General features: G+C 35.8%; 1 protein-coding gene across 9 annotated transcripts in view; it reads right to left on the bottom strand.

Moving 5' to 3' along the window:
- Positions 1–14,477, bottom strand: part of LOC132946498 (polypyrimidine tract-binding protein 2) — a 202,549-nt gene that overhangs the window by 59,633 nt on the left and 128,439 nt on the right. For all 9 annotated transcript variants that reach the window (XM_061016525.1, XM_061016526.1, XM_061016527.1 and 6 more), the window contains 2 exons: positions 8,603–8,710; positions 2,876–3,025 (listed from right to left, as the gene is read on the bottom strand). In XM_061016525.1, the coding sequence (XP_060872508.1) occupies positions 2,876–3,025; positions 8,603–8,710 (258 nt within the window). The remainder of the gene's footprint in view (positions 1–2,875; positions 3,026–8,602; positions 8,711–14,477) is intronic.

The following is a 14,477-nucleotide window of genomic DNA, read 5'->3' as shown; positions in this document are numbered from 1 at the left end:
TGATAAACCTACTATTGGATGTATATATACTAATATATATATATATATATAAATATAAGAGTGTAGGTACTATGCGAACTCGCTTGTTTAACACTCAAAATGTAAATAATATATTATAACGAGTAAAATTTGTTCGTGCATAATATATGCTATATTCTATAGAAGATTGTGAGCAGCAGCAGCAGCAGAAAAATAAGTTTGATTAAAATATTTGACAAATAAATTATTATTATCATTACACAATTAATTGAATAATGTGCGTGCGCCTATTATTTACACCTCAGCACCTGTACATTATAGGGTTTCTTAGCCCGAGTTTGAGGAGTATTTTAAAATGATTATACCGGTGAGCACCAAGGCATTCGGTTTACTGTAAAGTTTCTCGAGAGCACAAACACAATAGATGACAGACGCGCGTATGGCTGCCCGCAGTGGTAAAGATAATTGTAATTATTTCGGTGCAATAATGCATTATAATATATAATATATTAAATGCATATATTATGTGTATATTACGCCCACAAAAGGCCACATGCCAGGATAAATGATCTAATAACTCGTAGAAAATCGTAGTTGATGGATAATTTATTAATCGATCCGACAAATGTTTAAATATACACCACGACGATAGTTTAGTAATTAATATTGTATTAGACGTTATTATGCTATTACTCACCGGTAGATAAACATAACTGCAGAGCCAAACGATGATACCAATCGAAGCGTTAAACCTCGTACGATAATATTTATAGTTGTTGTATATCGTGACAACAAAGAATATAATATACAATTTACATTATATACTTATATTCAGCTTTATAGATTTTTATTTGACGCATAAGCACACACACATCACAATTTACACTACAAAGTTCACATGACTGCACCGTAGGATCCTATATAGACAACAGATGCAACAAATATCGTGTCAAATATAACACACACGCGCCCACTCACACACACACACACACACATACAATATATATACATTATACACGTATATGCATGAAATACATGTTGCACGAACGAGAGGCACCTCGAGGCATTTCTTGACAAATTTTTTCTCTATTTTTTTTTTTTTTTTTTTTTTCATCGCCGACTGCAAACAAGCGGCGCCCGAGTATAAACATACGACGCGCATATATACGCGTATTATAGATATACGCGCACTCGAGGGAAAACTATACGCTTTTCCTCGATACGTCAGACGTCGAGAGCACGCCGCCGCCGAGGAGGATTTACAGCCTAGAAAGTTATATTATTCCGGTCGACTGGGCCAGTCTCGCCCGGCCGTGGAAAATAAAGACTGTCGAAACAAGGGTTTTTTTTATTATTTATTTTTTTTTCGTCTCTCTTTTATTATTCGCCTCTTGCACTTCCGGTACAATACTCCTATTTACCCATGCATCGTGCGCGTATATATACGTGTGTTCTTTGTGATCCATCAGGGTCGAAGTAGAAATATATAAAAAAAAAAAACCCGAACGAACGAACGTCGAGAATAAACGTTTGGACGGACGGAGGTGTGGCGTCAGTGTTAACCTATATGTACCTATATAATATATAGGAAAAATAGAAGGGCGTGAAATATCGTGATTTCCTACAATCTCGCATTTATCTTGTCACCCTTTTCCCCCTAAGCGGGGCCGCCGCATACGGTATACATATTATATATATATATATATATGTGCTGGAGCAGTGCCTACTGGTATACAACACTATCAGGCAAAAATGCACACGCACACGAAAAAATGTAATTATTATTATTATTATTTGTGTTATTATTTGCCGTCGAAGCTTTGGCGGAGAGTAGATATGCCGTGACACTATAGTATGTACCCGCCACCCGCACACGCCCCACTCACAAACGCCTATATACACGCTGCTGCACATATACTGGGGTGTGATCAATTTAAAAGGGTACAACTACACACCGCACCGTGAATGTCAATACCGTGAGAAATGCGCGTGCGGGTCGTTAATCTTTCATTAAATTTCGGTATATGCACGACAAGCACGTATTATACGCGACGACTATACCTACCCCGGGTGCAGCACAACTACTGCAGAAAGAGGAAATTGAATTGAGCAAAAATACAAGAGAAAACGTGTCCGAAAACTCTCGAACGTTATTACTGTAGTACACATTTAATGCAGAAACAATACAAAACTGGAGAGCTCTGAATTTATAAAGCGTCACATGCTATATATAATACAATATCCTCAACTTTTGGCCGACCAAACGTTTTAGCGCATAGCTATATTTTATGTTATTTGAAGTTGTTATATTTTTACTAAGCGTCCGAATAAGTCAGTCATTACAAAAATATATTCCTTTGTCGAGGATGAAACGCAACAAATTATTAATTAAATTGCATTATTTAATACACGCTTTATGAGATGTCACTATTAATTATTAATTCACGATCTTTTTTTTTCAAAGAAGAGTAAAGGGCCGTATAATTAGCATAACAAAATTTTCTCGAAAATTATATTTAATAAATTAAAACCAATTACGACGTTTGAAAACTTCTAAACTCTAAATAACCATAACGACAAAAATTACACTTTACCAATGACAAGTTTGTAACTCTTAAGAAAGTTGTGACGCATATCGTATAATCTGTTAGAACTCAATGGTTTAATGCTCTTATATAAACATTATGACGGCCTCTAAAGTAAGACAAAGTCATGCAACCGAAAACCCAAGATTATAAAAAGAGTAAAAACTATATTGTAAAATAATTTCCTCCCCAACACGACCGCCGTATATGATGTTAACTGCACGTATAATATTATAGCAACAAAAATTACTATAAACTAAGCATTTAACAATAATTGTACCGGCGATACTGCACGATAATAATGTTCTTACCTGATTTTTGCCTTTGAGTACGAGCACATTGGTAACTTTTCCGAACGGAATGCCCAGATGTATGACCTCTGCTTCGGTGACCTCGTTGGGTATGTTGCGTATGTGTATTACTCGGGATGGCTTGTTGTTGGCGGTTTTGTCGAGTTTGACCTGAAATTTTTTTTTCACATTATTAAAACACACCGGTCTGCAAAAAGGGCAAATCAGGACGGACGATGGGATCTCGGGCCTCACGCCAGCCACACGCACCGGCTTTGGCTATCTCGCGGACCGCAGACAAACGACCGAGCGAATTCAATTTTGTGGCCAAAGGGCGCGGCGCCGGAAGGGATGGGCGAACGAGATGAGGCCCCAGTTGTCGAGCTATTATTTACCGCATTTCTCTAGGATCGAATAAATTAATATAATTGCGAAGCGCATAAGTCGAGTCATTTTGAGTATATAGTAACCAGACGCTGAAAGGATCTACATAACTATATCACGGCTCAGATCTCGTGCTCTCTTCATGTCAATACTCAATAGATTCAAAAATTCCACTTGAAAATCCGAAATCCTATTTCAAAATTGATTCCACGAATTTTGATCATATAAAGTATGTAATATTTTAATCGCCTATATGATCGTTTGAAATAAATCGTTAAAATCATATGTATAAAAATTTCCATCTCTCCATAGTACGAGTATACAATAGATTTTGTATACTACGTACGAACAAACAATATAGCTTTAGCATTAGCAGAATATTGTATCAAAGGAAACGTATTATGTGAGATATTATTTTATAAAAATATTAATGGAACGAAACATTTAAATATAGATAAGTACAACCTTTACATTAAATAAACGCTGCACATGGAAAAACTATTATTTTTATATTTACATAACTTGATCCTAAATGCAAACTTCCGTAAAACGATGATTTTATAATATATTCCATTTTTGGTATTAACTATACCTCTGAGAACATTACTGGGAATGCTTTTAGAGAAATATTTAAGATTGAATGTTCAACCCCATAAGATTTACACAATTCATGCAAATGTCACGTTTACTATATAAGAGTAAACGAAAGATGCTCTTACGATTTGATATTTTAAAAAGTATTATATATTGTATTAAATAGTAGGTAGAGTTATATTGGGGAAAAATGAAATATCAAAATCGAAAATAAAACATTGACGACTGTATATGGTTGGAGAGGCATCACATTAAAATTTAACAAAAACTCCAACGAATTCGCTGAAATTGCCATCATTCATCGGGTCCCGAGAAACATAATCCGGGACGGGTCGGTTATTAAAGTTTTCGGACGCTTCGGTAAGAACAATGTCTTTCCGGGCATCAACCCATGTGCTGACACGTATAAATACCGCCCTGCAGGGTTTAAAAGTTTCTTTCAAATATTAAAATTAATTTAAGTTTCTTTTATGCAGGTTTCATAAGCCCCTTATTATAACTCTTTTTTCTTAATTGCTTAGTTAACATTGTCAAGCGAGGATAATTTTTGAGGCACGCTCGGTCCGCTGGCACCATTAGCTATGTCTTCTTCAAGACCACAGCATAGCGTCACAACTACAACTGCTGCATGTAGGTACCACTATTACATACGTCGTACTTGATTTTTAATACCTTCGTTTAAATCGTTGAAGAAGTGAATGTGTGAAGGACATAATAATATAATGTATACGTATACAGCGACCGTTTATATAAGCAGTGATCGAATTTCTTCGCAAGGGTGATAATTAATAACGACGATTACTGTAATTATGGAAATAATGAGGTATTTGACTATTTTACGGGCGAACTACTTAATTGTATTATATAACACATAAGCGAACGTAAATATTATATTAATACATACCTATACATAATAATATAGATTATAGAGGTATGGTTATGTTAAATAATATTAAAAAACACGAGCTTAATACAGCGAGGCCTGGCAAGAAAAACCTTAATTTAATTACAGAGTATTTAAATAATATTTTATGCGTAATACTTTATAATTATTTGTTGTTTTTTTTTCAGAAAAAATAAACGTTTTTAGGGCACTATATCATATTATACAAATACAAAATATAAAGAGAATGGGCTAAGTATGCGGGCAGCTCGAGCTTGTTTGAAAATCGAAAATAAAATCTACCTAATTTACACGTGTTAGTGGAGAAGACATTTCAGAAAATACATTTTTTTTTTTTTTGAAGTATGGAAAAACTTTTAAGACAAAATGAAAAATATCGGTTTTTTGTATCCAGCACAATAAAACTAATATCCGAAAAAAAAATTTTGAAAAACGCAAACGCAATACAAGTATATACTTTTGGAGCAGTATCGTGCTGAAGGAAATAATAGAGAATAAATTCTAGCTAGTCTCTATGTTTAAATAAGCAAAACAAACTAACAAGGCTACGTTGCGTGTATGCTTCTGCAGGAGGTTGACTTGCGGTATGCCGGAAGCAGGATCGTTTACATCCAAGCGGACTTTAAATTTTAACTTTACAAACGCGCGCGATTTCCAAAGGAGACTCAGGGCAAACAAAAACGCGCCGGGACGACGATAACGACGACGAGTTTTATCAATTGATGTAAGTAAGACGAATTAATATCGTACCGAGAGATTGAGTAAACAGAGAAACACTATACGAATATATATAGTTATATATGCACACTAGCCTGCAGGATTCTTCTTCGTTGCGCCTCGGTGGAAAAAGGGCGAGGGGGGAGGGGGGTACCCGTCTGTCTCTCGTTCCCAATTATCTCGGTTGTATTACCATCATCATCATCATAATGCTTTTAAACTCCTCTTTACAGTGACCTGCCGTAGTAATGCCTGCCGAAACTTTACGGCTTATGCCCACTATTCCCCGCCACTGCTGCTGCTGCTGCTGTTCGCCACTCAAACCGTATCTTTTCTTGCACGAACACAAGACACAAGTGCAGTGCGCTCCTCCCCATGTAATTAATAATTCAACCGTGAACTCCTTTCAAATTATCCGAAGCGTTTAGCGCACGGGCTAAATTACTACCACTATACTATACTATGCTGCTATACTACTATACTTCTACTACTCACACACACTTAAATATATGCATAGCAAGAGTACAAGGACTGGCGGATGATTTTTTTAAAACTTTTTTTGCACTCGTCCCCTCAGGAGCTCGGGGCAGCGTATAATTATTATTGTCTACTTTTTGCGTGTTCTTTTTCTCTTTTTTATTGTTCCCCGCCACCAATTCTATAAATATATATTATACGCGGAACGGATTTCTCGCCCACCCTCGGCGCACCATCAACCACAAAATTGAATTAAAGGTGCCCGCACCTGATGAGAACCACAACGGCGGCGGACACGATTCAACCACATCGTATATATATATATGTATATATGTATAATATTATATAGTGTATATAATATGCACTATATACTGAATAATACGCGGCGGGATGTATAATAAGGTCGGCTATATGTGGGTCGTTGTAGGAGGAAGGGAGCGTTGGAAATATATAATATTATATATAGGTAGTGAAATTTATAAATCCTTCACGTCTCGTAATAATAATGCGAGCGGCCCTCGAATGCTGCCGCCGTCGCTTGGAGGAGATATACATTATTTCGGATTTCGTATGCAATTTTTTTCGCGCCTGTTAAAAATGAAAAATCGTAGTCAGCCGCAGAGTCCCGCGGTATAACGAGCAAAACGGGACACTCGGGTAGGTATATATCGAGCTTTTCTTTTTGTATATATACCTACACGTATATATAACTACCCCCACGCCCGAAAGCGTTCAACCATCAAATTCGGTTTGAACGCAAGCACGTCACGTCCACCCTCTACCTCAGCCATCGCTATGCCCGCCCTATACATATAATATATATACTAGGTACCGCATTCAAACATTATTATGGCCTCGGCGTAGGAAATTTAATAAAGAAGAATAATATATTTTAAACACTGACTGGAAAACGATGTTATTAAAAATTTTCACTTTATACCTATAATATATATTATGTACCAGGTATAATAATATTATATAATATATATATATTATATATATACTATTTTTACAACACTTTAACCACGGCTCGGACGCTTTTCTTTCGTTCTTCCCTGTACTAGTCCCACGCCCCTTCCCTCGTTAGTCATAATTTCCCTCTCTTACTCTACCAATACATTTTTTTTTGTGTGGAAATATGGTTTGGCACGAGCAATTGACAGACACCTATCGATAGTACCGCCACTGACGTGTCTTGTGTACGCTGCACATAATGCGGTGGGAGTGTGTGTATGTACTATGTTTGGACGAGTTCAAGACCACTACCGACGAAAGGTGAGGGAATATCCACACACACCCATTCCTTCCCAGTATATCACACAAGTGTTCGATTGTTATTACTATTATTATTATGTTTTGCGTCCTGTGTTTTCAATACGGGTTGTCATGACAATTGGTTGTTCGTCTCGATTTCCACAACTCGGTAGCGAGTGGAGGAGGGTCGATGTCAACAAGTCGATATACTCACGACATGCCGAATATATAACGCGATAAAAATGTTCAGTAAATGCCGACAGTTCATAGAAATGTATTATCGGTACAAATATAATTAGTTTCAGTATGTGTACTGCCACTGGAAATACACTGTTGTACGGATGCGTAAAAACGTGTACCTACTCGTAAAATTACACTTGAAAAATATTATTTATAAAAAAAAACGTCTGGTGTAGTGTTATAGATATGAATCTATAATTAGAATTCTGCGAATCGACCCCAAATGCAACAAAACCTAAACAAATATGTACAAGAAATGGGGTTTTGTGAAAATTTCATTTCACAAACGCAATTCCTGACAGGAGATTTTCTTAGTCAATATTATCTTAAACGTAAAATAGGGGAAACGCGTCTTCGTAGAACTTTTTCTGTTTGCGAAACAACGATTTTTTTTAAATATATATATATATTTACATAAAAAGTTACTGGCGTATTTGTCAATCATCCATAGTGAGTTTTCCTTCGAGGTTTGAGTTCACACACATGTCAAATGTTGATAAAAAAAATAATAACAAATAACAATAATCGTCAAAAAATTGCAGGGAAAGTTTATAAAAATAGAATATAACTGCGAATTGTCACACGGGAACAGAATTTCGATCGCAATTCGACCATGCACACATACAAAATATTCTACACATATTTTACGGAGCTGATTAAAATCGGGCAACGGAAAATGTAGTAATATAGTTTGGATTTAGAGTTTGAGGTCTCAAGTTGAATAATATTAAAAACAATCAGCTCTTATATTATGATGTGTTACTGCCCTTAAATTGGTAATTTATAAAATTAAAACTTTAAAGTTATAAGTGTACAACTCACATAAATAAACATGTAACACACTTAAATTCTTCATTTCATACACAATAATTCATATTTAATTCAGATTGTTTAGATATATACTTGTAATCATAGATAAACTTTTTAAAACGAAATTATTTGTGCAATATTTTTACTCTCGGAAATAACTACAACATCCGTGTAATTCGTAAAAATTATAGTGATGCAATATGTACTATCCAATTCATATATATACACAATTTAATAAATGTATTGTTAATTACAGTATTTTGATGAAACGAAAACTAGGTATTATTTAAATATATTTCAGGGTCAGTGAACAAATTCAAGTACGGTAACACGAAATTATTTTATTAAAAATACATATTAGTTTTTACCTTCTTTGCGTCATTATTGTTGTCCACGTGATTGGTTCCATTCGTGTCTCCATTGCTCACCGGTCCTCCTTCAACCCCAGGTGATGTGACCATCTCGTCGGACCCGCGCTGTGAACAGAACGTAAAAATACGATATGAAAAATACGAATGATAATAACGGCATCATAGACCGGGCACTGTGACAGGATATAAAAATATAAAATGTTCGCGTTAACTATCGCGCTGACGTCGTTTTCGCAGTCGACCACTTCACTCGTCCGCACAGCAGTAATATATATATACATACATATAATATAATGTTCTAATGAAGCGCAATAGTCGTCATTAAAAGAAACGGAAAAAAATAGTCGTATATGGGGTGGACAAGTGGTTACGACGTATGCATAAATACAATACGAGTAGGTAGTATACACACAAACACCAACATGTATACAATACAACATCTATACAAGAGCACATTGCTTGTTTACGCGGTAGTATATATTATTTTCATTTTCTGTATACTAGCGTTTTATTGTGTGTGTGTGTGTGTGTATAATAACCTTTGTGCCGTCCACCTATATCGTCAGGACATGTTGAAAAAAAAATGAAACGCATTTGTGTTGGGCGAGTGTCAAAAGGGCTTTTGCAGCGCAAATACGTGGTACGGACAGCTCGTTTCGTTCTCCACCACCGCAGTATTGCGTTTGAGCAGTTTAAAAACCAAACTATATACGTAGGTACACTATAATATAACACGAGCAACTATAGTTGTTAGATATATATATATATATATATACATATAGTTGTTATATTATACCGCAGTATAATATTATGTACGAAATTCGTGTTCACTTGGAATGATGCGATGTAGATAACGATACGCGAATATCATCGGTAATCGGTTCTCCGCGACAAACGATCGAACCGCGGTAATTGAATAAGATACATTTTTATATTTTTATGCGTTGATTACATTTCACCGTCCACGAAACGAGTGCGACGAAAAATTGTATTCCCATTTACATTTTTATGCTACCTGTATCTACGGTTTTTTTATATCTGCTCATAATTTAGTTAGTCGGTCAAAAAAAAAAACGAATCAATTTCCACAACAGCACCTCCAATAGGTATACCTATATATAATATTATATTATACATGTGTGTGCGTGTGTAGGTTTTTTTCCGTACTCTCGTGAAATAAATATTATCAGTCAGGTCTTGAAATTTTTACATCTACGCACTCGGGAACACTAAAACGCATAATTGGGTAAAACGCCATTCCAACCCCCCCCCGCACCGCCGACACCACTCTGCACTCTGCAGCAGTCCGGTCGCCACGTTTTTAATACCTTTTACACACCTGCAGCAGCGCTAAAAAGCGACTTTGAAACTTGACCGGTTATTACAAATATTATATATACATATAATTACAAACGTCCGGGCGCGGAGAGCGTAAAAATTAAAAAAAGCGTAATCCATCAAAAAAAAAAAATTAATAAATAAATAAAAAGAGGGATTGGGTGTTGTGTGTATACGCGCGATATTTTTGTTAAATCCGACGACAGCCGAATTACGGTATAAATAATCGTAATAAATAATAGTTTTTTAACCGTCCAAACAAGTCAATTAAAATCTCGTCTGAAATACGTTAAAAAAATATCATATATGTAGAATATATATATTATGTACAAGAGGATGACAAAAACAAATGCTAAGCCGAGCTTTTCGCACCGACCGCGCAACCACGCCACTTGGCGCGCTCTAAAAATTAAAAATAGTTTTATGCGAACGGATATTGTACAGGAGACTTTTTTCGTTTCGTTTTATTGTAATCATTATTATTATTATTATTATTATTATTATTATTATTATTATGCAAATGTCGTTTACCGGGACAGACTACGTTATACACAGAATTCTTGAACGAGTAATTAGTTTTAAATAGGGCTTTGTGCGAGCGTGCGAGAAGCAGAGAGGAAATAAAATAACATTATATACTTTATAGGAAAATCCAGCCACCGGATGCTAGCCTTTTTTTTTAATTTTAATTTTATTTTTTTTTTTTGGTATCCTGCAGAACTTGAAAAAAGTTCAACTTTTTCCCCTTCGCGACACACGCCGTTTATATATTTACGACCAGCAGTGGGCGGAGGCGAAGAGGTTAATTGAAAACACGAATTGTGGATCTGACATGACCAGTATGAAAAATCGTAAAATAATATTAAAAACGTAAGAATGCAAGTTTGTACACTAAATACCATAGTACTACAGTAACAGAATAGGTAGAATATATAGCATATAATGATATTATACTGTATGGTGTCACATAATTAAGTCTAATAAAATATCTAATAATTCCATCGATTAATGGGAAAAATCTATTGCAATAGTTTTTTTATTATTAAAACTGCAATTTTAAATTGTTTTCAGTGCGATTTATAATTATTATATCGACTTCTTATATTATGCGGTCAGACAATACAAATACAAACCAGTGTTCGCGATTTACGTTCCAAACAATAAATGCGGTAAAAACAAAAAAATATGAATTATTTGTGTGAACGCTTTGAGTTGTTTTTCGATCCCAGCTGTATAGTGCGTAAATATACAGAGTAATAAATGATGACACCGCCGCAGCAGTCGTGACACGCTCGCACACCGATTTCGGACTCAGCGAAGCACAAAGATTGGTATCGGAAAGATGTTCGGCGATCCGTGATAATGAACCGATGACGGATAGACCTTGATTCGAACAAGTGTCCGTGTATAATTCGCCGCCGTCTCGACGATAATATAATAACAAAATATCCACAAATAATATATAATATATTATTTATAATATACACGATAATATATAGTCTGACCTTGGGCGATTTTGTTTTCTGTACGAACCAAAAGTCGTATAATATAATTGTACACCTATTTGTTACACAGAACAGTACATCATAATATATGACTTGGAGAGCATATGCGGCGAACCAATTTCTGTTTTCATTTACTATTATTTCTATTAGCACACGCCCACTAAAGTCGAATTCGAATGTACTGAATCTACACGCATACCTATATTATATCATATAATAATTTTAGACAATATGCATAATACGATGATACACCAATGACCCTCCAGTATATGCATTGTATTTATGTGAAATAATTACAATAGCGGCTTCATTGTTTAATTTCTCCGTTTTTCTATCAGCAAACTTTATAGGTACACTTATATCTGGATATACTCATCATTACAGGTAAGTAAGTACATGCCCTCAGATAAACGAAGAGTACTGCAGAGAAGTGATGTCGGCCGACGCGTTTAAAATTAAAACCCATTGAGCGGGAAAAATATAGTCGTACGTATATACCCACCAGCAGCTATTAATACATACTATATCTACGTGCGATAGTCTAGACGTCAGCTGCAGTGCATACGTGCGGCTTTCATGTAATAGCCAGAGGATATATAAAATCAATAGATATAAGGTCGCGTGTGCATATTATTGTATGCATATAAATAGTGGAAAGCCGTGTTTCCCGGTAATATTGCAGTTTAGTTTCGTACATCGAAGTAAATAACACAAACCAAAATTACGTATCGGCGGGGATGATCTATTCAGAGAGATCAGCCGTCGCCATCCCCTGGCGAATTACAATATCGGAGGCAGTGGATCAAAGACGGCGATGCCATTGAATTGCCTATACGGACCGCCGTCCGAAGACTGCACGACGGGCAAACGGAACGGTATAATATTATATTAAAGTAGGTATATTATACGACATATTATTCATATATATATAATACGAGTGGCCGAGTTCGAGGGCTTTGTTCGAAAAAATTGTTCGATCCGTCTTTGCGATTACCCTGGCCAAAGACCGGACGGTTAAGCCGATTCCCGGAAGAGCCAGTCTTGGAAGATAAAAACCCTCGTTATTTATTTTCATTTTTTTTTTATTTGCGACGAGTGTGTACGCAGTAAGACACGCTCAAAACCATAATATGTCAAAGACACGGGGAAACCTAATTCTCCTTTCTCCTATACACGAGTATAATAATAATATTTATATCCCCATATACACCGGACTCGGGGCAAAATAAATATAAATAAATAAATAAAAACAAAGTAAAGAATCTATCGGTTTTGTCGTATGTTCATCGTCAAAGAGTATATATATATATATTTATATATTTATATATAAAATTTCTTTTATAGTAAATCGGTATACAGTGATAAATCGACCGGTGAGGCACGGGTGGCGTATTCGTTCTATTCCCCGACGGCACACAAACCCGAAATTGATTTTCGTCGTTTCGGCAAAACGAGGAGTGGAGAAAATAAATGTCGAACGAACGACACTGAGGTAAAAAAAAAAAAAAACGTGTCTTGACGCCGAAAAGTAAATAAGGGGACGGTGGTCTGATCCATGTCTCCGTGGGGAGGTTCTAGTCGTCCGAATCCAGTTGGATTTCTGCAAAAAATCTATAATAATAAATTACACGCCGGTCGAAGCTACAACAGGACTACTGAAAAATAATGGTCGTATGACAGTCCAAACCATCTGGCGATTTGTTAAGGCTCAGACCGAACAGAATCCTGATAAATACTTCAACTGCTGTATATGTATAATACATATACCTATATACATTATGTCAACCAAAAACCACGGTATTCTAAAAAGTAACTAAAAACGAAACGATCGGCACTTGTTCGGTCTTGGCTTACCCGACAAATATATATTAATATTAATAACTGCACAGTACATCGAGTTTTTTTGAGAACATTGTTTTATATCAGGAAATGTAATGTGATATACCTATGCCGTATAGTAAAGCGATATAGTTGGCGAAAATAAGAAATATGAATAATACATCATATTCTACATCTGACAAAACGCCGGAAATTGCGAGGTGCACTTAATCGTAAAATAATACGTATAATATATATAACTACAATTACGCTATGTGGCGATTTGAGCATGTAATAAATAATAACACTCTAGCATAATAATGATAGCTACCATCATATTGTGTATTGACCCGAAGTGTTTGAAAAATATAAAATTTACAGAGATCAATTTATCATACGCGTATGATATTATATACCTACAAATTTTCATTTAATCTAGCACCTATATATTGTCTTCAACCATTATATATTTTTACGGAGTTCGTACGTGATTTTATTAAAAACTCGCACGCGTATTAAACGTATACACACTTTGATCGATATCGCGCTCAGGTAAAATACATATCACACACATGCATATATATATATACCTATATACGTAATAATATACATGAATATGTTAGGATGTTATTATATGCGACCGAATAAGAATATATATTTATACATCCGACGTTCTTCTTCCAGTGTCGTGCACGATTTCGCGCGAAAACACCACAGGGGTTCGGCACTTCTTGGGTGCCCCCCCTCCCCCTATCCCACCTCCAAACCCGACGAAAGGAGTAAAAATTCAGAATTTGGTAAAAGCTAATTTCCTCCGCGGAGAATTCGAAGCATAATCCAGGAAATCCGGCGCATTTATTATTTACAGCCAGTCACAAAGTGCTTTTCGCCTCGTTTTATCCGCCCTTTGTTTGTATACCATTTCACGGGGGTGTACATGCGCTCTACCCTCTCTCTCCTTTTCCTCAAGTGCGCATGTATGTGTGGGTGTTCGCGTGCGTTTCTTTTTTTTGTTTGTAAAACAATACCGTGTATACTCCTGCGTGGCGTTAGACATTCAGCAGCAACATTTACGTTAGACGCGTTTTTTTTAGGCTTTTGAATAAAACATGAACGTATTTTGAAAAGTGAATTTTTTCCTCGTCAAATCGAATGCGTTCCGTACACACCGCCACAAGTATCCCATTATATATTTTAATCCGCGGTCTATC

The sequence above is a fragment of the Metopolophium dirhodum genome, chromosome 6, assembly GCF_019925205.1.
Source record: "Metopolophium dirhodum isolate CAU chromosome 6, ASM1992520v1, whole genome shotgun sequence".
Lineage (NCBI taxonomy): Eukaryota > Metazoa > Arthropoda > Insecta > Hemiptera > Aphididae > Metopolophium > Metopolophium dirhodum.
The sequence above is the reverse complement of the archived record's forward strand: the minus strand, read 5'-3'. Positions and strand labels throughout refer to the sequence as shown.